We start from the raw sequence: 23540 nt of genomic DNA on the forward strand, positions 1-23540 counted from the left end.
CTCCTTAGCGGTGTATTGTGGGATGTGCGGCTACTGGGAGCCGAGCCTCCGCCGCCAGCCGCCTCCCGGGCAGCAGCAGCAGCAGCAGCAGCGGCGGCGGCAGCAGCTCCGGGCCCGGCAGCCGCGGCGGCGGTGCCCCCCCGTCCCGGCCCCCAGTCCGGCCGCCCCGGCCTCGGCTCCCGCGGGGGACACCATGTACTGGCTGGCGGCGCAGGGAGGCCGGCGCCCGGCGGGGATGTAAGCGCGGCTCGGGGAGGGAGAGGCCGCGGCCGGCAGCCGGGCAGCCCGAGCCCCCGGCCCCGGCCCCGGCCCCGGCCGAGCGAGCGGGCGGGCGGGCGGGCGGCGCCAGGCCTGCCGCGAGCCCCGCGCCCGAGCCGGGCCGAGCGAGCGAGCGAGCGAGCGCCACGCCGGGCGGCCGGGCGGGCACCATGGGCCGGAGCCCGCGTCCTCCGGGCGCCCCGGGCACCGCCAGCCCGCACCCGGGGCCCCCGGGAGCCCCTCGCAGCCGCCCCGAGACGGTGGCCGAGCGGGCGGGCGCCTAATTCTCCCGGAAGGGTTATTCTCTCGCTCCATTCTTATTTTGGGGGGAGCCAGCGAGACAGCTCCTTTTGGGGCGCGCTGGTAAGGTGGGAGGGGGTGGGGGCCGGACGATTGGATTCTCTCGCGTGTGTGTAGAAGCGGCCGCCGCCGCCGCCGCGGCGGAGACGACAACAACTTGCTCGTTTTCAGGTTGGGTTAACGGCATGGAGAACAGTCACCCCCCCCACCACCACCACCAGCAGCCCCCGCCGCAGCCCGGCCCTTCGGGCGAGAGGAGGAACCACCATTGGAGAAGTTACAAGTTGATGATTGACCCGGCTCTGAAAAAGGGGCATCATAAACTGTACCGCTACGATGGGCAGCATTTCAGCCTGGCGGTGAGTAGCCGGCGCGCCTCCCCGCCGCCCCCACCCACCCCAGCCCTGCCCGGGGAGAGGGGTCCGAGCGGCCCGGGGACCCCCGCCCGACCACCGGGCCAACTGTCAGCCGGGGCCCCAGCCCTGGAGTTTGACAAGCGCCTGGAGAAGGGGGGTCTGCCCCTGCCCCCGGGGAGTGGGTCCAGCCCTCCCATTCCGCCCCCAATTCCTCCCCACAGATGTCCAGCAACCGCCCGGTGGATATCGTCGAAGATCCTCGGGTCGTCGGGATCTGGACCAAAAACAAGGAGCTGGAGCTGTCGGTGCCCAAATTCAAGGTAGGACCCCTCCCCCTCCCCACTCCGCGAGTTCGAAAATAACGCCAGTCCTGACCGAGCCCAGCCGGATTCTGAGTTCCCGCCGTCCGGGCCGGGGAAGTTTTGGCGGGGAGGGGGAGATGGCTGCGAGAGGGTGTCCCTTCCAAGCCTACTGTAAACACTCGGTGAAACTGTAATCAAGGCGCTGATACAGTGTCCTGCCCGCCCAGCTGGGGGCTCCGGGTCTCCACCTGGCTCCTGCCAGCCGGGGGACTCAGCCCCGGGACCCGCCCCCCTTCCCAGCCTTCTGGCTTTACGGGGACAGCTTCCTAGCCCCAGGGGTCGCCCCTGACCCGGCAGCAGGGAGAGGAGGCCAGAATGGGGGGTGGGGAAAGAGAAACTGTTTCTTTTTCCCCTTTCCTTTCGAACCCAGAGGACTTCCACGTTCCAAACGATTTAATCCTCCGCTTCCCGGGCCCGCCCGCGTGCATTTTTTTTTTTCCAAAAAAATTTTTTTTTTAATTTTTTACCCTTCATTGTTTTCAACGGGCGGGCGAGTGGGGAAATGTTGTTTTTCCTTCGGTTTCAATGTTCTCCAAACTCCCTTCCCCCTCGTCCCCTGCCAGATCGATGAGTTCTACGTGGGCCCGGTGCCTCCGAAGCAGGTGACATTTGCCAAGCTGAATGATAACATCCGCGAAAACTTCCTGAGGGACATGTGCAAGAAGTATGGGGAGGTGGAGGAGGTGGAGATTTTGTACAACCCCAAGACCAAGAAGCACTTGGGCATTGCCAAGGTGGTCTTTGCCACGGTCAGGGGGGCCAAGGAGGCGGTTCAGCACTTGCACAGCACTTCGGTCATGGGCAATATCATCCACGTGGAGCTGGACACCAAAGGTGAGTGGAGGCCTGCTCTGGACTGCCCACTGCTGAGCAGCCGCAAGACCTGTCCCTGTGACCCCTTTCCCCCCTAGGGCCCCTCCTGCAGTGTTGGGGACCCCCTCACTCTTCCTTGTGTGCCCCCCTACAGCTGTATTTTTTCCCCCTCCTGAGGGTAGAGTCACGTGGAGCTAAATGTGTTGTCTGTTGCTAGGAGACAAGCTATAATTTACCAAATGTGCCAGTCCTTGGCCACTGCACCCCTAGGGACCACCCGGAGGCTTCCCCACTGCCGACACCCCTGTGGGCCCCTCTCTGAGCCCTGGTGGCCTGGGTTTAGACAGTCCCCAGTGTTGCCAACTGTGTTAGGGGAGGAGGCAGGGTTTGTTTATTTGTGGGGGGCTGAGGGAGAGCCAGCAAGATGCCTTTAAATACATGAAGAATAGGTCCCTCAACTAAAGAGAGAGTCCTCTAAGGACCCAGGGTGCCCCTTCCCCGTGGAACTGGGAGCCAATCTGGGCCCAGAGTGTGGTTTCATTGATACTGTTCCGATTAGAGCGGATGCTCTGGGTGCTCAAGGGTTGACACTGTGTCTTCCCTCCTCTCTCTTAAAGAGACAGCACCACCTCCCATGCACCGGAATCTCACTCTGTGCTCACTCTGAGCGGCTGCTGGGAGAGTCTGGGCTAGTCAGGCTGGGGAGGCCATCCCTCCCACCCTCAGGGTCCTGGGAGGCTCCTCCTGGATGCTGGCTGGAGGGGCTCGCAGGCCTCCAGGGCATCCCTGGGGTTTGCCTGTGGCCTCTCTAGGGAAGTTCCCACTGATATAGAAGAAGGTGCGGGTGCGCTGAGGACCAGCCAGCCCTGTGACTGGGCAGATGCTGTTGGGTCCAGAGCCCCTGGGGGTCCCCTGGGAGACCCTGCCTGGGAGGGCTTAGGTAGGTGGCTTCCAGGGGTTTTGTGAGCATGAGGTTTAGGGGCAACCAGGGCGCACGAAACCCAAGACAGGAAAATCTAACCCTTTCTTTTTTGTCTTTAATAATGAATACATATTGACTGAGTCTCTAAGACCTTGCTGGGGGTTGTGGAAGGACGCTGGTCCTGGGTAGGCAAGGTTATCCACAAACTCTTCAAGCCTGTCCCTAGTTCTGAGCCTCCTGAGGGCACAACCCAGGTTCCTGGCCAAGCCCCAGCCCCTTGACCCCCCTTCTCTAGTTTCTCAATCTCTGCGGGGGGTGGGGAGGGATGGACCCTTTCAAATCTATGTATTCCTTGGGCGGCTGCCATCAGCTCTTACCAAAATTTCATTTCTGCAAAAAAAAAAGAGGGGAGCTCTCAGAGACTGCCAACTAAGTTTGTATTTCAAGAAAGAGACCGGTAAAGTGTAAAGAGTCGCTCAAGGAATGTGTCTCCTTTGCATATGTATGCAGCTGCCTCAGCGGGCTCTATAAATATCGATAATCTGGGGCCCCCTGGTCTGTAGAGGCCTCTGTCTGCTGGGGTGGAGGGTTACCAGACAGGGTGCAGTGGGCCCCGGCGAGCTGGGGAGCCTGGGTGGAGGAGGAGGCGTGTGGAGTTCACAGTAATGTCGTACCAGAGTGTGTTTTACAAACTTTGCTGGTCACCTGGCCCCAGAGAGTTAACAAGAAACTGTCGCCTGTGTCAGCAGTCTCCTCTCCCCTTGGTACAGGGCCCTGGCTGTTAAATGGGAAGGTGAAGGGACAGGGAAGACCTGACTCACTCTTTGGGTGCCATGGCCAGGTGACAGGAAGGGGGTTTGTGTTGCAGGTGGCATTTCTGTATTTGGGGGAGTCCCAGCCCCACGAGGCATCAAATTCTGAATCTCAGGATCAGACAAATCATACAGTTTATTTAGCAGCTTCGTTGAACAGGTGGGACTCTTGCGTGAGGTACAAAGAGAGATGGGAAGCTGGTCAGGGTCACACAGCTTCCCCAGGCTTGGGGTCTCAGGGACCCACAAGGATGCCAACCTGCGGGGGCTGCCCCATCCTGAGCCTTGCTGAGTCCTCCCTCCCTTCCCTTTCCACAGGGGAAACCCGCATGCGGTTCTATGAACTGTTGGTCACGGGCCGATACACACCCCAGACCCTCCCAGTGGGTGAGCTGGACGCTGTCTCTCCCATCGTGAATGAGACCCTGCAGGTGGGTTTATGGCTGTCAGTCGTGTCGTTGTGTTGTTCCCCGCTGCCCCACCATCTCCAGCTTTGGACACCAGGGTCTGGGAGGGAAAGGAGCCTGGCCACACGCACCACAGGTTCCAGTATGGTCTAAAAGCCCAGACTGCCCAAGCTCTCGCTGAGCACAGGCCCCCAGCCCTGCCCCTGCACGGGCTGGGATTCCCACAAGACCCAGAGCCCCCCTGGGGCCTGCTTTCCACATTGATACTGAAACATTGCTGTGTCCAGGGTCCTGGTGTCTGATGTCCTGTGCACACCTCTACCCCTGTGCACCCCTCTAGCCCTGTCCCCAGAGAGCAGAGTTCAGGTCCCTCCTTCCACAGCAAGACAATTCCTTTCCCAACCACTGCCTCCCAGGACACTCACCTAGACCAGTCTTTCCTGGGGAGCTCTTCATCCCAGTGTCAACCCCCGCACCCCCCTCCCCCCGGCACGCCCCCCCAGTAACTATTCCAGAGTGAAGAGTCTGCTTACTTTCAGTCAGCTGGGTTGTTTATTAGGCACTTGTACCATGTCACACTATTTAAATCCTAAGACATCAAGACTGGGGGGACAAGGCCCTTGGCCACCCCTCATTCCTAAAACCACAGGCAGCTATCTCCACCTGGAAAGTTTTTGATTTCTGACAACCTGAGGCAGGAAGGAAATCCCAATTCAAACCAAGATGTCAAGGTCTTATCTTTTCTCTGCTTCAGGGATTAGGAAAAACCCTCAAGGGGTTTTTCCTCTGAGGATAACTGGCTACCCCAAGATTAGAAAAACGTTAAGACCATCAGACACTCCTCTTTAATCTCCCCCACCCCTTCCTTTCACCATACTGTAGTTCTACAGCAACCAGTTTGGCTCTGAGCTCCCCAGCAGCCAGAGTGAGAAGGGAAAACAGCCCCATTCCGCTGCATGTCTTCCCCCCAATGATCTCACATCTCTCTCTCTCTCTCTCTCTTTCTCTCTCTCTAGCTGTCAGATGCCCTGAAGCGCCTTAAGGATGGTGGCCTATCTGCAGGCTGTGGCTCTGGCTCATCCTCTGTCACCCCCAATAGTGGTGGGACACCCTTCTCCCAGGACACTGCTTACTCCAGCTGCCGCCTGGACACGCCCAACTCCTACGGACAGGGCACGCCGCTCACCCCGCGCCTGGGTACCCCCTTCTCGCAGGACTCCAGCTACTCTAGCCGCCAGCCCACACCCTCCTACCTCTTCAGCCAGGACCCCGCAGCGACCTTCAAGGCCCGGCGCCACGAGAGCAAGTTCACGGATGCCTACAACCGCCGCCATGAGCATCATTATGTCCACAACTCTTCTGCAGTCACCGCGGTGGCAGGGGCCACAGCCGCCTTCAGGGGCTCTGTGGACCTCCCGTTTGGGGCAGTTGGCAGCAGTGGGGGCAGCGGTGGCCCTCCATTCAAGGCCCAGCCACAGGATCCAGTCACATTTGCCCACACTCCACCGCCTGCCCCAGCAGCCTCTGCTCCTGGAGTCACGTTCAAGTCGGCTTTCTCTCCATATCAGACCCCTGTGCCCCCTTTCCCCCCACCTCCTGAGGAGCCCACCGCCACAACCCCCTTTGGGGCCCGTGACAGCGGGGAGTTCCGGAGAGCACCTGCGCCCCCGCCTCTGCCCCCCACTGAGCCCCTGACCAAGGAGAAGCCAGGCACGCCTCCCGGCCCACCGCCCCCTGATGCCAACAGCATGGAGCTGGGCGGCCGGCCGACCTTCGGCTGGAGTCCTGAGCCCTGTGACAGTCCTGGCACGCCTACGCTGGAGTCATCGCCTGCAGGGCCGGAGAAGCCCCACGACAGCCTGGACTCCCGCATCGAGATGCTGCTGAAGGAGCAGCGCACCAAGCTGCCCTTCCTTCGGGAGCAGGACTCGGACACGGAGCTGCAGATGGAGGGCAGCCCCATCTCGTCGTCCTCCTCCCAGCTCTCCCCACTGGCCACCTTTGGCACTAACTCCCAGCTGGGCTTTCGAGGGCCCACACCACCTTCCTCACGCCCCTCCAGCACCGGCCTGGAGGATATCAGCCCCACACCACTGCCTGACTCGGATGAGGATGATGAGGTTGACCTGGGCCTGGGGCTCCGGCCCCCACCGGAGCCAGGACCCCCAGACCCGACCAGTCTTCTGGGCCAGACAACTGAGGTGGCCTTGGACCTGGCTGGAGACAGGACCCCAACCTCAGAGAAGATGGATGAGGTACCACCGTGTTTGTCCATCTCTGTCTGGGATTGGTTTTATCTGTCTTGAATCTCCCTCTTTCCCCCTTTGAAACGTTATCCCCTTAGGATAACTAGCTAAGACACAGAAGCAACAGGGCTAGAGCAGGCAAAATACCAGATCAAAAATAAAAAGAGGATGCAAAAAGCACCAGGGGCTGTGATTGAGCAGCTGATTTGGCTTTGAGCTCCCTAGCAGCTATGGAGAGAAGGGAAACATGACCTAGTTCTCTTGCCCTCCTTGTTAGGTATGGGAAGTCATGACTTTTCCTAGGGATAAATTCCGACTTGAGCTTCTTTGGTAGGAGTTTGCTGAGACCCCAGAGAGTATGGGCTGCAGGTTCTGGGCCTCCTTCTCTGTTGGGTGGCTGGGGGGTGATCAAGGCTGGTCCTGATGCTCATGCAGATTTGGGGAGAGGCATTAGCCAGAGCGCTCTCCTGAGCTCGGTCAGGTCGGAGCTCTGGAGCACTGTCTCCTAGAACCTGGTGCTCTCTGAAGAGGGGGCAAACCGTAGTGGGCAGGGAGGGCACTGAAGTTTTCCTTTTCCCTCTGCCCCTGGTTCCAGGAGTGAAGGAGTTAAGGGCTAGCCCAGGGGGAGGGCCAGGGACAGAAGCCGGCAAAGTTGACCACCCTGTACCCTCTCCTCACCCCAGGATCCTCCACCTCCAGGTTGGAGTAGGGGCACTGTGTGCCACATTGCCATGGGGGGGATTAGGTCATCTTCCTTGGCTCTGCTCCTCCTCCCTCCTGGTCCAGGCACCTGCAGTGGCCCTCCTGGAGACCTGAGCTGGAACCTGTGGGCCCGGCAGGCATGAGCAGCCAGGGGCTTAGACAGAGCTCTGTGTCCTGTGGGCAGCAGGGCGGAGGGTCCCCCCTTCCCAGGCCCTTTGATCAGGCCGGTTTGGCTGCCTCAGGGAGGAACAGAGAGGAACCTGTCCTGCCCCGGAGGGGACCGCAGGTGGCTGGGGCTCCAAGGGGCCTCCAGGCCGTTCTAGGGAAGTGGTTTCTGGCGCCAAGGGGACCAGGCAGGGGGAGTTGACAGGTGTGCAGAGGTAGGGGGCTGCTGGCCCTGCCATCCTCCCGTCTTCCCTCCCTCTCAGTTCCCTGGGGTTAAGGATGTTTACCATCCTGACCGACTGGCCTAGGGCTGGGAAGCCCAGAGTAGCCAGAGGGAATGGGCTCTCGCCGTGTCACTATAGGGAAGGGGAGACTGAGGCCCAGGGATCTGGGGTCGGGGATGCCCCAGGACATTAGCCCAGGGAAGCCGGGGAGTACTTCTAACTTCCAGGCTGGCCCTCGGGAGCCCCCTGCTGGCGGTCGGGAGAGCAGCACCCGGGCTCCTCGGGACCGAGCCGGGAGGGAGTCCCAGTCCCCGCTGAAGACTCCGGGAGAGCAGCGGGAGGCGGGTGGGAGACTGACGGGACGGACGGACCTTGGAGGGTGGAGAGAGAGAGTCCCATTCTTCACTGAGGCTGTTGGTGAAAAGTTCAGGCTCCCGTCCTTGAGCCTCGAGTCCTAGCTCTGTCACTTACTAGTTGGGCGACCTTGGGGAAGGCACTTTCCCTGTCTGAATCTCAGTTTCGTCGTCTGTGAAATGGGACGGTGACAGCACCTGCCTACCACCCTCACCTGCCTACCACCGTCTCGGCCTAAGGGCGGGCCGCAGGGGGCGCTCCAGGCTGGGCTGGGGGGGGGCGGCGCTTCCCGCGGCTGCTCCGGGCCTGGGCGGAGGGCGGGGCCGGCCGGCTGGAGCCCGGGGCTCCCCGTGATTGGCTGGCCGCGGTGCCGGCTTAACCCTCTGCGCGCTGCGCCCGCTCGCCCGGCTGTCAGGACTCATCTCCGGGGGCTGTCCCTGAATGTCAGGCTGAGCCTGCCAGTCCCTCCCTCAGTCTGGCGTGGGGACCCCCAAGAGGGAGAGAGAGTGGGTGTGTCCGTAGAGGGGACCTAGCAAAATGCAGAGCCTCCTGCTGCTGCCGAAGGGTTGGAGGGCTGCGCCCCTCTGATGCCCTTGGAGTCCTCCCTCACCTGTAAACCTGACCTCTGACCTTGCAGCCTGCACAGACCCCGCCCCCTCAGCCTTTAAAGGCTCTCCTGTCTCTTAACACCGGACAGAGGCTGTGATCCTCAGCTGCGCTCACCCTGGGCAGGGCCTAAGCTACCTCCTCGCCTCTTGTCCTGACACAAGAGCCTGGGGGTGGCCTGTCCTCCTCTCCCTACCCCTGCTCCTCTTCCCTCCACCTCCACCACGTGGACCAATGCCTCCCTCCAGTTCCAGGCCTGTGCATCCAGCTCCCCGAAGCCCCATGTCCCAAGGCAAAGGGGCCCTTGCCCATTTCAGAGCCGGGGTCATGCTTGACTCCTCCCCTGGTCACCTGGTACCACATCCCTGGATTTGGACAACAGCCCCCTTAACCCTCACTGAGCAGGTGTCCTAGGTTTTGAGTCCTGGCCCCGTTTCTGACTGGCTGTGATTTCCTGCTCTTTGAGTGTGTTTCCTCATCTGTCAGAAGGATCGGAGTGAAACCCCATCTTGTGAGGTTTTGGTGCAGATAAGAAAAGAGACATTGATGAGACATTGTATGCCTGCCACACTCAGCCCCACACTGGACCACACTAAGCGTGCAGTTATGAGACTAGATGAAAAGAGTAATTAAGGAAGAATAAAGACACATCTCCAATTTATGCACCTTTGGTACTGCTAACCCCACTTGCTCCAGTGTCACCTCCTTTGGGCCCTCTCTGCTGCAGTGAGGACAACAGGCCAACTGGGAACACAGGCTGGGGAGCCACTTTCTGGTTCAAATCCTGGCTCCATCTCTTAATGGCTGTGTAGGCTTGGACAAGTTTCTTTTCTTTTTTTTTTCCCCTGAGGAAGATTCGCCCTGAGCTCATCCATTCCAATCTTCCTCTGTTTTTGAGTATGTGGGCCACCAGCACAGCGTGGCTGCCAACAGCAGTGTAGGTCCATGCCCAGGAACCGAACTTGGGCCACTGAAGCACAGAGCACTGAACTTAACCACTAGGCCACTGGGGCTGGCCCTGGCAAATTTCTTAAGGTCTCTGTATTCCAGTTTTGTCATCCATAAAAATGGAGAGAGCAGACCTACTTTGTAGAGTTGCTCTGAGGATTAGCTGAGTTAATATATGTAAAATGCTTAGAAAGGTGCCTGGCACACAGGAAGTGCTATAAGGGTGTTAACTAATAGTATTATCTTTTCTGAATACAAACTGAAACAGAATCTCTCAGATTGAGACAGCATCTCTTTCCTCCTTCATGCCGCATCTCCCTTCCCGGGTTTTCTTTTTCTCTGTGGTGGACTGTATATTTCACACCTTTATCCTGGTTGTCCTCTGCCTCTTCCCTCTAGAAGTTTAACTCCAAGAGAGCATGGATTTCATCTGTCTTGTTCACCACTGTGTCCCTAGCACCTGGAATGGTGTGCCTGCCACACAGCAGGTGCCAAGTAAATGTTTGTTGAATGAATGAATGAATGAATGAATCTTTATAATTACCCCACGAGGCAGGTAATATGATGCCATTATGCAAATGGAGAAACTGAGACTCAGAGAGGTTAAATGACTTGTCCAAGGCCACAGGGCTGGGAAGGGAGGGGACAAGGATCAGAATGGCAGAATCCATGTTGCTCGCTAGTCTTACAGAAAGCTTCTCCAACTTTCTGGGGCTCAGAAGGGGGCTTTGGGAGCCTGCGTGGCCTCCCAGGCTCACCCTCACTGCTCTCTCCTTGCTTTCACCACAGGGCCAGCAGTCCTCGGGTGAGGACATGGAGATCTCGGATGATGAGATGCCCTCGGCCCCCATCACCAGCGCTGACTGCCCCAAGCCCATGGTGGTGACCCCAGGGTCGGCGGCTGTGGCAGCCCCCTCTGTGCTGGCTCCGACCCTGCCACTGCCCCCACCCCCTGGCTTCCCACCACTGCCTCCACCCCCGCCACCGCCCCCACCGCAGCCTGGTTTCCCCATGCCCCCACCTCTGCCCCCACCACCGCCCCCACCACCCCCAGCCCACCCAGCCGTGACAGTGCCCCCACCACCCTTGCCAGCACCACCACCTGGTGTCCCACCCCCGCCCATCCTGCCGCCGCTGCCGCCTTTCCCGCCGGGGCTGTTTCCCGTGATGCAGGTGGACATGAGCCACGTGTTGGGTGGCCAGTGGGGCGGCATGCCCATGTCCTTCCAGATGCAGACGCAGATGCTGAGCCGTCTGATGACAGGCCAGGGTGCCTGCCCCTATCCTCCCTTCATGGCTGCCGCGGCCGCCGCTGCCTCGGCTGGGCTGCAGTTCGTCAACCTGCCGCCTTACCGGGGCCCCTTCTCCCTGAGCAACACTGGCCCAGGCCGCGGGCAGCCCTGGCCACCCCTGCCCAAGTTTGACCCATCAGTGCCGCCACCAGGCTATGTGCCACGCCAGGAGGACCCACACAAGGCCACTGTGGATGGCGTCCTGCTCGTGGTGCTCAAAGAACTCAAGGCCATCATGAAGCGTGACCTGAACCGCAAGATGGTGGAGGTGGTGGCCTTCCGGGCCTTCGACGAGTGGTGGGATAAGAAGGAACGGATGGCCAAGGTGGGTGGGTGGACGCGGGCACCCTGGGTGGCGGGTGGGTGTGAGGCAGGAACCCAGCTGGGCACCCCTTCTACTCCCAAGGCACTTCTGCCACCCACACCCCCAAAATAGGATAGTGTAATATTATTTTGTGAAACTTGTGTTTCGATGATACGAATGTATCTACAATGTTTCTTCTGGATTCCGATTTCTAAAGGGCCAAAGCCACTGTTCTGATGTAGGTAGCTGTAGTGGCCCACTTTGCAGGTGAGGAAATTGAGGGTCAGTGAGGCAGAGTGGAGTACTGGGGCCATCCACTGGAGTGGTGGGCACAAAGTGTGGCCAGGTACACAGAAAGGAAGTGCCCAGTACTGTGCAACTGTCACTATCAGCAGAAGGCAGGCTGCTCAGGGAGAGCCACCCCACAAGGTCACAGCAGCCCTGTAACCATGGTGACGCTCCCCTCCTCTCTCGCACCCCAGGCCTCACTGACCCCTGTGAAGTCCGGCGAGCACAAGGATGAGGACAGGCCGAAGCCCAAGGACCGCATCGCCTCGTGCCTGCTGGAGTCATGGGGCAAGGGCGAGGGCCTGGGCTACGAGGGCCTGGGCCTGGGCATTGGGCTGCGCGGGGCCATCCGGCTGCCCTCCTTCAAGGTCAAGAGGAAGGAGCCACCAGACACAGCGTCGTCTGGCGACCAGAAGCGGCTGCGGCCCTCCACCTCTGTGGATGAGGAAGATGAAGGTTTGTGTGCCCACCCCTTCCTCCATGTCTTCTCCTTCCATGTTCCTCCTGCCCAGCTCTGACACCCTGCCTCCCACAGAATCCGAGCGTGAGCGGGACCGGGATATGGCAGACGCCCCCTGTGAGCTCGCCAAGCGAGACCCCAAGGGTGTGGGCGTGCGGCGGCGGCCGGCCCGGCCACTGGAGCTGGACAGTGGAGGGGAGGAGGACGAGAAGGAGTCATTGTCAGTGTCCTCTTCTTCATCGGCATCCTCATCCTCGGGATCCTCGACCACCTCACCCTCGTCCTCAGCCTCTGACAAAGAGGAGCGGGAAAGCACCGAGGAGGAAGAGGAGGGGGAGGAGGAGGAGGAGGAGGAGGAGGAAGGCCCCAGGAGCCAGGTCTCCTCCTCCTCGACCTCATCCGCATCAGATAAGGTACCATTCAGGCTGAGGAGGCCTGGGGTGCTGGGCCAGGTGAGGGGGCCCAGGCCCTTCACCCAGCCTCCCCATCCCTCCCCCCAGGATGACGACGACGAAGACAGTGATGACCGGGATGAGTCTGAGAATGATGAAGACACAGCCCTGTCAGGGGCGAGTGAGAAGGAAGAAGGGGACTCGGACGGAGGTGAGTGGGGCAGGCTGTGCACCTGGCCCGGCCCAGAGTCCCTCTGCAGAGGGCAGAGTCGGAACAATAGTTAGCAATACATTTGGGGCAAAATTTCTTGCCTTTGAAATGTGAACTCATTAACACACACGTGACATGCTGTATAATTCCTTTTATATGAAATGCCCAGAACAGCTCAATCCATAGAGACAGGAAGCAGATTAGTGGTTGCTTGGGGCAAGGGATGGGGGTAGAGTGGTGATAGCTAAAGGGGATGGGTTTCTTCTTGAACTGATGAAAATATTTTGGAGCTAAATAGAGGTATTGGTTGTACACATTGTGAGTGTACTAAATACCATTGATTGTTTACTGTAAAATGGTCAGTTTAATGTTATGTGGATTTCACCTCAATTTAAAAACATGACAAGTAGTTAGCACACGCATGCACACATTCCCCGACTTATCCGAGGGCCATATTCAGCCCAGGTGCCACCAGTTTGAGACCTTTGGTAAAGCATCTGGCTGGGGCACAGCAGATAACGAGAGGGCCCCTGCCTGTGTCCCCACCCAGAGGAGACAGTGAGCATCGCCACCTCTAAGGCTGAAGCTGGGTCCTCCAGCGAGAGCTCTGAGTCCTCTGAGTTCGAATCAAGCTCTGAGTCCTCGTCATCCTCAGAGGATGAAGAAGAGGTGGAAGCAGAGGAAGAGGAGGAAGAGGAGGAGGAGGAGGAGGAAGAGGAGGCAGCTGCAGATGAGAGCATGGCTCCCACTGCACCTGACGAGGACTTTGAGGAGGACGTGGCCATGGGGGCGCCCGCCATGGAGTCCTTGGGCACGGAAGAGGAGGTGGACATTGAGGCTGAGGACAAAGCCCCCGAGGAGCAGACCCCCATGCTGGAGGAGCCCTCCTTGCCTGTGGGTGTCGAGGAGCTGGCGAGCTGCAAGGAGCCCCCTGAGGAGCCGCACCTGAACCAGGAGGCGGCCAGGCTGCTGTCTCCAGAGCCCCCTGTTGGAGAGGTGGAGACCCGGCCCCTGCCATCCCCAGGGCCCTCTCCAGGTAACACCTGCAGCCCATGTGAGGGTCGTGGGGAGGGAGGCGGGAATGAGGGCCTCCGTCAGAATGAGCCTAGGCTCCTTTGGGTAAATCACCTAACCTTCCTAAGCTTCAGTTTCCTCATCTGTCAGATGGGGTCAGTGGACAGCGCCCCCCTCATGAGGCCGTGAGGGAGGGCAGGGTAAGGTGACACAATGTGCGAGCACTGAACCTGGCCCGTGTTGATGGTGTCCACTGCCGGTACCACTCCTCTCTGCCAGTGTTTCCCCACTAGTTCAGTTCTTGGACCATCAGTCCCACGAGATGCTCCCCAAAAGGGGGGTGGGTGTGTGCAGTCGTTTTAGTGATGAGCCCCGGGGGAGCTGGGCCAGGCGAGAGGGGCTGCGGACACTGCACCCTCCACCATCTCAGTGGAGCTGCACAGAGCACCTAAAAGGCTCTGACAGCGCCGGCCAGGAGAACTTCCTGTGGTGATGGAAGCATTCTCTCTCTGCCCTGTCCAACACCATAGCCACTAGACACACTGTGGCTATGAGCACTTGAAATGTGGCAAGTGCTACTGTGGAGCTGAATTAGTAATGCTAGTTAACTTCAACTAATTTAAACTTACATAGCCGCATGTGCTTACTCCATACCTCTAATAAGACCGTCAGGAAAGAAACCTGTTGTATTTTGTTTAATTGCGTCATTTGGCTGCTGAACAACAGGTCTTTGAATATTGTCACAAGTATTTATCACGCCTCTGTCGTGGCCCCAGTTCTCTTGTTCTGGGCACTGACAATTGGGCCAAACAGACAAGTGTCTGCCCTCGGAGAGCTTGCATTCCAGGGGGTAGGGTGACAGGACAGCAGATAGGTTAGAATATGTGTTATAGGACAATGGAGATAAAGGCCAAGAGAAAACCTTAAAGCCTCTGCCAAGTCCTGCAGGAAGGAGACCTGTTGAATTTTATTTGATCACAGACCCCATCTTCTTGGTCTATGGGGCATTCCCTGTTCACAGGAACTCCCTTCTAAAGACCCAGTGTCAAAAGCTAGCAATCATGTCTCCTGCATCTTTGATTTATTCCACCAACATTTACCAAGCACCTACTGTGTGCCTGACACTGGCCTAGGCGCTGTCCTTGAGTGGTTTAGCTAGAGGGGGACAGTCCCCATACTCACAGAACCCCAGGGGACTCAGAGGGCTATGAGTCGGTCGGGTGTCAAGCGCACAGTAGGGCAGCATAGACAGAGCACTGAACAATGTTAGAATCCAGTAATAACGGCCTGGTTTTCGCCCACCTCTATGCAGAGGACAAGCTGGAAGTGGAGCCCGAGCCCCCTGCACTGCTCTCCTTACCCCTGCAGCCACCATTGCCGCCCCCTCGACCACCCCGGCCGCCTAGCCCACCACCGGAGCCCGAGACCCCGGACGCCCCACAGCCCCCTGTCCCTCTGGAACCTCCCCCAGAGGACCAGCCCCCACGTACTCCAGGCCTCTGTGGCAGCCTGGCCAAGTCGCAGAGCACAGAGACGGTGCCGGCCACGCCAAGCGGGGAACCCCCACTGTCAGGGGGTAGCAGCGGCCTGTCACTGAGCTCCCCACAGGTGCCTGGCAGCCCCTTCTCCTACCCAGCCCAGTCCCCCAGCCTGAGCAGCGGGGGCCTCCCAAGGACACCTGGCCGGGACTTCAGCTTCACGCCCACCTTCCCCGAGCCCGGTGGGCCCATCCTCCTGCCCGTCTGCCCACTCCCCGCTGGCCGGCGCGATGAGCGGGCTGGCCCCCTGGCCTCCCCGGTGCTCCTGGAGACCGGCCTGCCGCTCCCTCTGCCCTTGCCCCTGCCCCTGCCCCTGGCATTGCCGGTCCCAGTCCTGCGGGCCCAGACTCGGGCCCCAACCCAGCTGCCACCCTTGCTGCCTGCCCCGCTGGCCCCCTGCCCACCCCCCATCAAGAGGAAGCCGGGCCGGCCCCGGCGATCCCCACCGGCTGTGCTCTCCTTGGATGGGCCCTTGGTCCGGCCACCAGGAGGGGCCGCCCTCGGCAGGGACCTTCTGCTCCTGCCAGGGCAGCCGCAGACCCCTGTCTTCCCTAGCACCCGAGACCCCCGGGCTGTGACCCTGGACTTCCGGAACGCGGGGATCCCGGCCCCCCCACCACCCCTGCCCCCCCAGCCTCCCCCACCCCCACCTCCACCACCTGTTGAGCCCACCAAGCTGCCCTTTAAGGAGCTAGAGAACCAGTGGCCCTCTGAGGCCATCCCTCCGGGTCCCCGTGGGCGCGATGAAGTCACTGAGGAGTTCATGGAACTGGCCAAGATGCGGGGACCCTGGCGCCGGCCGCCTAAGAAGCGCCACGAGGACCTGGTAGGCTCAGCCTCACCGGAGCTCTCGCCACCACAACCCCTCTTCCGGCCCCGCTCTGAGTTTGAGGAGATGACCATCCTGTATGACATCTGGAACGGTGGCATCGACGAGGAGGACATCCGCTTCCTGTGCGTCACCTACGAGCGGCTGCTGCAGCAGGACAACGGCATGGACTGGCTCAATGACACGCTCTGGGTCTACCATCCCTATATCCTGCCAGGCGGGGCGGGGGTCCACACCTCCTAGGATGCAGGAGCCCTCACCCACCTCTTGGGCCCCATCTCCCACAGTAGCATGAGTCACTGTCACCTATGGAGCAATGTCTGTGGGCCGGCGCTCTGCCAGGCTCCATACAGGATCATCACACGCACTTTACACACACCCTCTATGCCAGGCCCATCTCGCCCCCAGAATTAGGGCCGAACGTAACGATGTGACTGTACAGCATGTCGGTAGCAGAGGCTGACTGAGGGCTCACACTTCCTGGCCCCCCAGTCGCCTAATTTAATCTTCACAGCAGCCCAGTGAGGTAGGGACTAGTATTACTCCCATTTTACATGTAAAGAAACTGAGTCTCAGAGAGGTTAAATGACCTGCCCAAAGTCACACAGCTATGAAATAGCAGAGCTGAGATTTGAACTCAGGCAAAGCTGGCTCCAGGATCTGGGCTCTTAGCCATGATGCTGCCCTGATGGTTATTACCACAAGCCTGTGAGTTTGGAGCTGTCATTATCCCTTTGGTACCAAACTAATTTACTGAGCACCTACTCTGTGTCAGAAACTCTGCTAAGCAGCCTGAGCAGATGTAATCAGAGAGGCATCATTATTACTCCAATTTGCAAATGAGGAAACTGAGGCAAAAAGTGGATAAGAAACACACCCAGGGCCTTGCATCTAGGTGCCCCTGACAGAGTTCTGACCATCAGCAGAGTCGGCCAGTGGGCAGCTGCATGCAGGCGGCGTAGGTGTGGGTGGTGGGGCTTGGCATCCTTACCCTCTGGGAGATTGGTCTGAGGGTGGAGAGGCCAGGACTGGGGGATGGGTCTCCAGAAGGATCTCCCAAATGTCCGTGTGGCCCTTGACCCACACCCACCCACCAGCCTCTCTTCAGCTAAGAAAAAGAAACGAGACGATGGCATCCGCGAGCACGTGACCGGCTGCGCCCGCAGCGAGGGTTTCTACACCATCGACAAGAAGGACAAGCTCAGATACCTCAACAGCAGCCGCGCCAGCACCGACGAGCCCCCTGCAGACACCCAGGTACTGCCATCAGGTGCCCAGACCCCGGAGCCTCCCTGGCTGAGCAGTGAGTGGGCGCCTCCTGGGGGGGGTACCAGGCACTGTGAGGGGCTTTGGAGCCAGAGGGGCCGGCACATGGAGGGTGTTACTCACCTGGGTGCTCGGGGTGAGGGTGGGCAGTGGAGAACCTCCAAAGGGTTTTAATTGAGCACGTGAGCAGGGTTGAGTTGCATCTGCAGAAGGTTCATTCGTTCCTTTTTAAATTCAGCAAATGTCTATTGAGCACCTGCTGTGTTCCCGGCCTGTCCTGGGGCTGCAGCCTCAAACAAGGCAAATCCTTTCTTCATGGAAATTATGTTTTAGTGGGAGACTGGAAATAAGGGAATAGACAAACACAGAATTCAGGTGGAGAGCAAGCTATGGAGAACACAGCAGAGGAGGTTAGGAATTGGTAAGTCAGAAGGGGTCAGAGAAGGGGACGTCTGAGCCAGACTTGAATAAAGTAAAGAAGCAAGCCATGTGGATAACTAGGAGAGACTGCAGAGAAGTAGAAAAAGTCTTCAACAAAAAATTAAAACAGGAGGGGGGCTCACTAACTCTAGTAGGTCACACACAGAACAACATGTGCAAAGGCCCTGAGGCAGGGAAGGGCTCAGTGGTGTGAAAAAAGCAAAGGCTAGTCACAGCCAGAGAGAGAGAGAGAAGAGGTCCTCAGGGCCCCAGAGGCTGTGGTTTGTATTCTGTGTGTGACGGCAAGCCACAGGAGGGTTTTGAGAGGGGGTGACAGTGATGTGGTTCAGGCTGTGGTTTCCAAAGCTCACATTGGCTGCTGTGTAGACCGTTGACTGCAGGGGTCCAGAGGGAAGGCTCTGACACAGTCGCTACAGTTTCCAGTGCAGGGGTGCAGATAGGTTGGACTTAGGTGGCCATGAGGACAAAAATGGGTGCGTTTGGAAGAATATCAGAAATATTAGAATATTAGGAAGTCTAATGGACAGGACAGGCTGAATTGGGTACAGGAGACAAGGGAATTGGGGATGCCACTGGGTCTGGCCTTGGCGACTGGGTAGCTGGACCAGTGCTGAGGTGGGAAGGAAGGTGGCACCTTCACTTTGGGACAGCTTGAGTTTTGGGGTTTGGACCATCCAGGCAGTGAGGTCTGGCAGACTGGTAGATCTATGGGTACACTATAGAACTTGGGAGGGGCACTTCCGGGCCAGGGACCTGAATTTAGGCATCATGAGGATAGAAATGTTAATCAAAGGCCACAGCAGGGACAAGCGCACGCAGGGAGAGCATCTGGGGAGGAGGGAAGCGCCAGGCGTTCATGGCTGGGGCAGAGGGCGATGGAGCCCGAGAGAGGGAAGAGATGCTCCATGTCCAGGAAGGAGCCGTGATTTTGAATGTCCGGCGAAGTCAGAGAGGGTCAAGGTAGACAGACACCACCATCTTCTGTCCAAGAAGCAGAGATGCTTCCAAATCTTCCAGCTGAGATGGGGAAAGACGGCAAGAGTGTGAAGGGAAAGCTGTGTCGTCTTCAAGACTGGAGGGACCTGAGCACGTTCAGATTCTGATGGGAAGGACCAAGCTAGAGGAGAAGTGACAGTTAGGGACAAGAGAGGCACAGATCCGGCCAGAGCAAGAAAGCTGGGAAGTTAGGGCGACAGAGACCCAGAGTTAGGTTGGGGGCGCCAAGGATGTGATGGGGACATGGGTACTGTAGTGAGTGGACCAGCTCCCGCGGGCAGCGCCCCCTTCCTCTGATGTGTCACCGCCATCCTCGGCAGGGCATGAGCATCCCGGCGCAGCCTCACGCCTCCACTCGGGCGGGCTCAGAGCGGCGTTCGGAGCAGCGCCGCCTGTTGTCCTCCTTCACTGGCAGCTGTGACAGTGACCTGCTCAAGTTCAACCAGCTCAAGGTGAGGCCAGGCCCCACCCGGGGTGGCAGCGGGACCTGAGATCAGGGCTCTCACCCCTCATCTCCTTCTCTCCCCCAGTTCCGCAAGAAGAAGCTCAAATTCTGCAAGAGCCACATTCACGACTGGGGCCTGTTCGCCATGGAGCCCATCGCAGCTGACGAGATGGTCATCGAGTATGTGGGCCAGAACATCCGCCAGGTAGGTGCTGTGTGGCAGGACGGGCGTCAGGGCAGGGACGGGTGGCCCGGCCCAGACTGAGGGCTTTTCCTGGCCAGGTGATCGCCGACATGCGGGAGAAACGTTATGAGGATGAGGGCATTGGTAGCAGCTACATGTTCCGGGTGGACCACGACACCATCATTGACGCCACCAAGTGCGGCAACTTCGCGCGCTTCATTAACCACAGCTGCAACGTGAGTGACCAGCAAGGGGCGGCCACTGCCCCTGCCATTGTGCCAGGAGGACCTAGGAGCTCCTGGCACAGGAACCAGTGTGGCCTCCTTCCTAAGCTCAGGGTCGACCAAGGGTGGTAGGGAGTGAGGGTGGGGTGTGAGGCTTTGTACAAGGAGCCCTTCTCTGAGCTTCAGTTTTCTCATCTGTAAAATGGGCATCATGAGATTCAAGGTGCTCAGAAGTGGTCTGTTCAGTTAACGGTTACAGCGTTCCTTCTCTGCGCTGGGCTTTTCTATGCCCCAGTTGTTTGGGCTCAGCCCTCAGAGAGCTTACGTCCTAGGGCAGTGCTGTCCAGTAGAACTTTCTGCACTAGTGGCAATGCTCTGTGTCTGTGCGGTCCACTATGTAGTACTAGTCACATGTGGGGCTGAGCCCCTGCAATGTGGCCAGCGCACCTAAGGAACTGAGTTTTTAATTTCAATTAACTTAAATAGTCACATGTGGCTAGTGGTGGCTGTGGTGGACAGGGCAGGGTTGCAGGGTGTGGTGGGCATTGATGACAAGGTGGTTCTCACGCTGAAGACAGACACAAGGATCTTCAAACAGGAGGCAGGCTAGTTCCAGGACAAGTACCCCCAACCCTGGGTTCGAGTCTTGGATTGCTACTTACTGAGCAACCGTAGGCTTGTACTTCATGTCTCAGTGCCCCAGTTTCCTAGTCTGTAAAACAGGGATGACAACAGTCCTCCTTGTAGATTGTTGGGAGGACCAGGTGGGTCACTGCCTATGGGCCCTTTGAGTGTATTGACAGCAGGTGCTTAGTACGCGCCAGCTTGCATAATTGTGACTTGATCATCCCCGGGGCCCGTAAGGGCTATGCTATGAGATCTGAGGGATAAGGGGAATCACCCAGGCGAAGCAGTGAGTGGGGCAAGCGTTCTGTTCAAAGGCCCTGGGGCAGGGAGCGAGAACACCTGTTTGAGGGACAGCAAGGGGGGCAGTGGGGATGGAGTAGGGGGTAACAGGGCACAGTGAAAGGATGGGGTGGCCAAGTCACTCAGCCCTGTAGGTAGAGCAGAGAAGTTTCTCTAAGAGCCAAGGCAGGCCACTGGAAGGTTTCGAGCCAAGGGCGTACAGGATCTGCTGTCCCTTTGGGGAGATTCCCCTGGCTGCTGGGTCAGGCATAGATTGTTTCAGAGCACAGAGAGGCAGTGGGAGCTGCTGTAGTCCAGGAGAGCAATGAGGGGGTGCCTGACCGTCTCCAGAGCTCAGAAGTGGGGCCTGGGCTAGAAATATAAACTTGGGAGTCACTGGCAGGATGAATGGAAATCGAAGCCTAGGAAGTAATTGGTGATTAGGACCATCATCATCATCCTTATTTAATATCAGGCAAGAGGTCCTTGCACCCAGAGGGGAACCGAGGCCTTGAGCAGGTGGCCAGTGGGCAAGGGGGTCACGCAGCAAGTAAGTCAGGCCTTGAGCTTGGGGCTCAGTTGAGTTTTGGGGGACACGGTGTGGGAGGGCCTGGGTGGGGTCCCAGGTGGGGTCCCAGGTGGGTCGCGTGCTCACCCTCCCCTCCCGCCTCGCCCACAGCCCAACTGCTACGCCAAGGTGATCACAGTGGAGTCACAGAAGAAGATCGTTATCTACTCGAAGCAGCACATCAACGTCAATGAGGAGATCACCTACGACTACAAGTTCCCCATCGAGGACGTCAAGATCCCCTGCCTGTGCGGCTCTGAGAACTGCCGGGGGACCCTCAACTAGGCCCGGTGCCCAGCAGAAGGATGTCAGCTGCCACCCCGGGGCTCCCGAGCGTGGACCCCACGGCCCCGGGGCCTGGCCCCACCTCCCACCCCCATTTCAGGTGCTGTCCTCTACCCAGTGGCCATGTCAGGGCCTGGCGCCCCCAACACTACCCCCAGGACCCCCGCAGCTCCAGCCCCTCGAGGGGAAAGGGCTCCTCTGTCTCTCTCGTTTTTAAAAAAAGCTCCTTTCAGGATTTTTCTTTAGTTCCAACATAAACGTCTCTCTGCCTCTGTGTCTCTCTCCCTGGCTCTCCCCCTTTCTCCACCTCTGTCCGTCTGTCTGTCTGTCTCTTCTCTAGCCTTTTCATCAGCCTCTTCCCATGAATGCTGCTACGTTGTTTTGTCTCCTCTTTAGTTTCTTCCTTGTCATAAGAAAAGACATTTTAACCGTTGAAATGTGAAGGCAGAATCAGAGAGCGGGGACCCCCAGCGGGGGCTGCAGAGGCCTCGGGTCAATGGCGAGTGGGCCCACGTGCCGGAACCCCAGCCAGGGCGCTGGGCCTGGTGCTGCAGCGAGGAGCGGGGCCTGGCTGGGCGGCTTTGACCTCAGAACACTACGCAAAGCCCCCCTCTCTGCTGGCAGCCTCAGCGAGGAGAGGACCCCCTTGCCTGACCCCTACCTGTTCCTTCCCCAGCAGCCTTGGGGGCACCATTTCCCGGAGCAGACCCTGGTAGAGCCAAGCTGGTCCCAGGCAGGAATGTTCCCTCCGGGCTCTCCCTGCCACCCCACACCCCGCCAGCCCCCAAATCTTGGGTTCAATGTTTACTTTCTCATTCGAATGCCAGCAACGAGGGAGCCTCCTGGAGGCCCCAGTGCAGGCGAAGGGCGCTGGGAAGGGTTGTCTACTCTCTCCTGCCCTCACCTTCACCGGGCGGAGGACGGCCTCCCAGGGCCGGCGGGGCCCCCAGTCCCGCCACTACGGGTGTCTGACCTGATGCGTGTGGCATTTTTTGTTTATAAGCTTCACCCACCCGCTCGCCCCCAGCCCACACCCCAGCTCACCCTGCCAGCAGCCTCCTCACCCCAAGAAGTCAAGAGCATATTTATTTTCAGAATGAGATTATTTCTCCCAGAGAAAGGAAAATCTTGGAAAAGATTTTAAAACTCAGATCTAAGTTTCACAGGTTTTTTTTTTTTCAGTCCTTTTTACCCCCCTCCCATCATGCTCTTCAGGGTGTATCTCCATGAATTTTTTTTCTTGTGCGTGTATAAAATCAAAACGAAGGGAAAAAATAGGTTTTTGAAGTTCAGAACCAACTTCTGTATATAGGCTGCCATAACGGACTTTTTCTCGGGAACATTGTTTCTTGTAGAAACATGTGGGAAGACTTTTTTGCTCATTTCTTTGTACTTCCAGAACACCTACAAACACACACACACACACACACAGGCAAGTCCCCTGCACCCCAGAAAGCAGAGCAGGCATGTAAATAATTTATGGAAAGTGACTGTTGTGACCAGGAGTCATCCTCACCAAGACGGGAGAGCTCCCGGTGGGGCCGCCCCACCCTGCGGACGCAGGCCCGGAGCCTCTGGTATCTCAGCTTGTGTCAAGCTTGTTATCATGTAAATTCTGTACAAAGAATTGTTATTTTTCTCTTTTTTTGTCGTTGGTGGTTTTGTTGTGTTTTTTTTTCCTCCACCCCATGCCCTCTCTGTTTGAGACTGTGCCCACCGATTTCAAGGTGGACGAAATCGGTGGCATTAAGACGCAGAGTGGGGACCTGGGCACAGCGGCGACCTTCTCTTCCGTTTGCGGTTTTCTGCCTAATTGTGCAACTGAGGAAATATTTATTTTTCACATGAGGAAATGCGTAGTGTGTAGAGACGGCTGATTAAGTTACTCGAGCATCCCCCAAGGGGCTGTCTGCATTCTCTCCCCTCCCACCAAGAAAGAAGTGGAGGGGGGATGGGAGGACACCAGGGGCCAGGGGCCAGGGGCCAGCCTCACGCCTCACCCTGGCCTCACCTTGCCCAATGGGCGAGGGGCTGGGCCCTCCCCATCCCCAGGAAACCCCACCCCACCCTTGAAATGGTTTGCCATATCCAGAAATGTGTTGACTCATTTTTCTTTCAATGCCTTCATTTTCACTGAACAAATCTTTGCTTTTGAAGAGTTGGGGGTTTCTGCTTTTCTTTTCCTTGTCCTTCCCTCCCTCCCTCTCTCCTCCGCAAAGAAAAGAACCCATAAGTTTTAGGGATGTTTGTGCGTATAGACTCTGTCATCCGTATGTAACTTGTTTTGAAGAGAAGTGTTTCCGTTGTGGGTGTGTCTTGCTGTAAATATTTGTTCATATTTTTGTGAATTCAATACTATGTACCATTGTATTATAGTAACTTTTATAAAGCAAACCATAAATATACTGACTTTTCTTACAGA

The 23540-nt window shown here is 58.1% G+C and overlaps 1 protein-coding gene across 1 annotated transcript; it reads left to right on the forward strand.

The window, feature by feature from the left end:
- The first annotated feature begins 18 nt into the window (after positions 1-18).
- On the forward strand, positions 19-23540 carry SETD1B (SET domain containing 1B, histone lysine methyltransferase). Its single transcript, XM_070629071.1, has 17 exons — positions 19-237; positions 730-917; positions 1136-1234; positions 1840-2110; positions 4142-4254; positions 5247-6485; positions 10265-11092; positions 11554-11815; positions 11895-12232; positions 12320-12422; positions 12973-13458; positions 14749-16008; positions 16894-17060; positions 18827-18958; positions 19037-19156; positions 19234-19371; positions 20945-23540. The coding sequence occupies exons 2-17, from the start codon at positions 744-746 to the stop codon at positions 21116-21118; spliced, it is 5904 nt and encodes a 1967-aa protein (XP_070485172.1). The 5' UTR covers positions 19-237; positions 730-743; the 3' UTR covers positions 21119-23540.

Source organism: Equus przewalskii, chromosome 7 (assembly GCF_037783145.1).
Source record: "Equus przewalskii isolate Varuska chromosome 7, EquPr2, whole genome shotgun sequence".
NCBI lineage: Eukaryota > Metazoa > Chordata > Mammalia > Perissodactyla > Equidae > Equus > Equus przewalskii.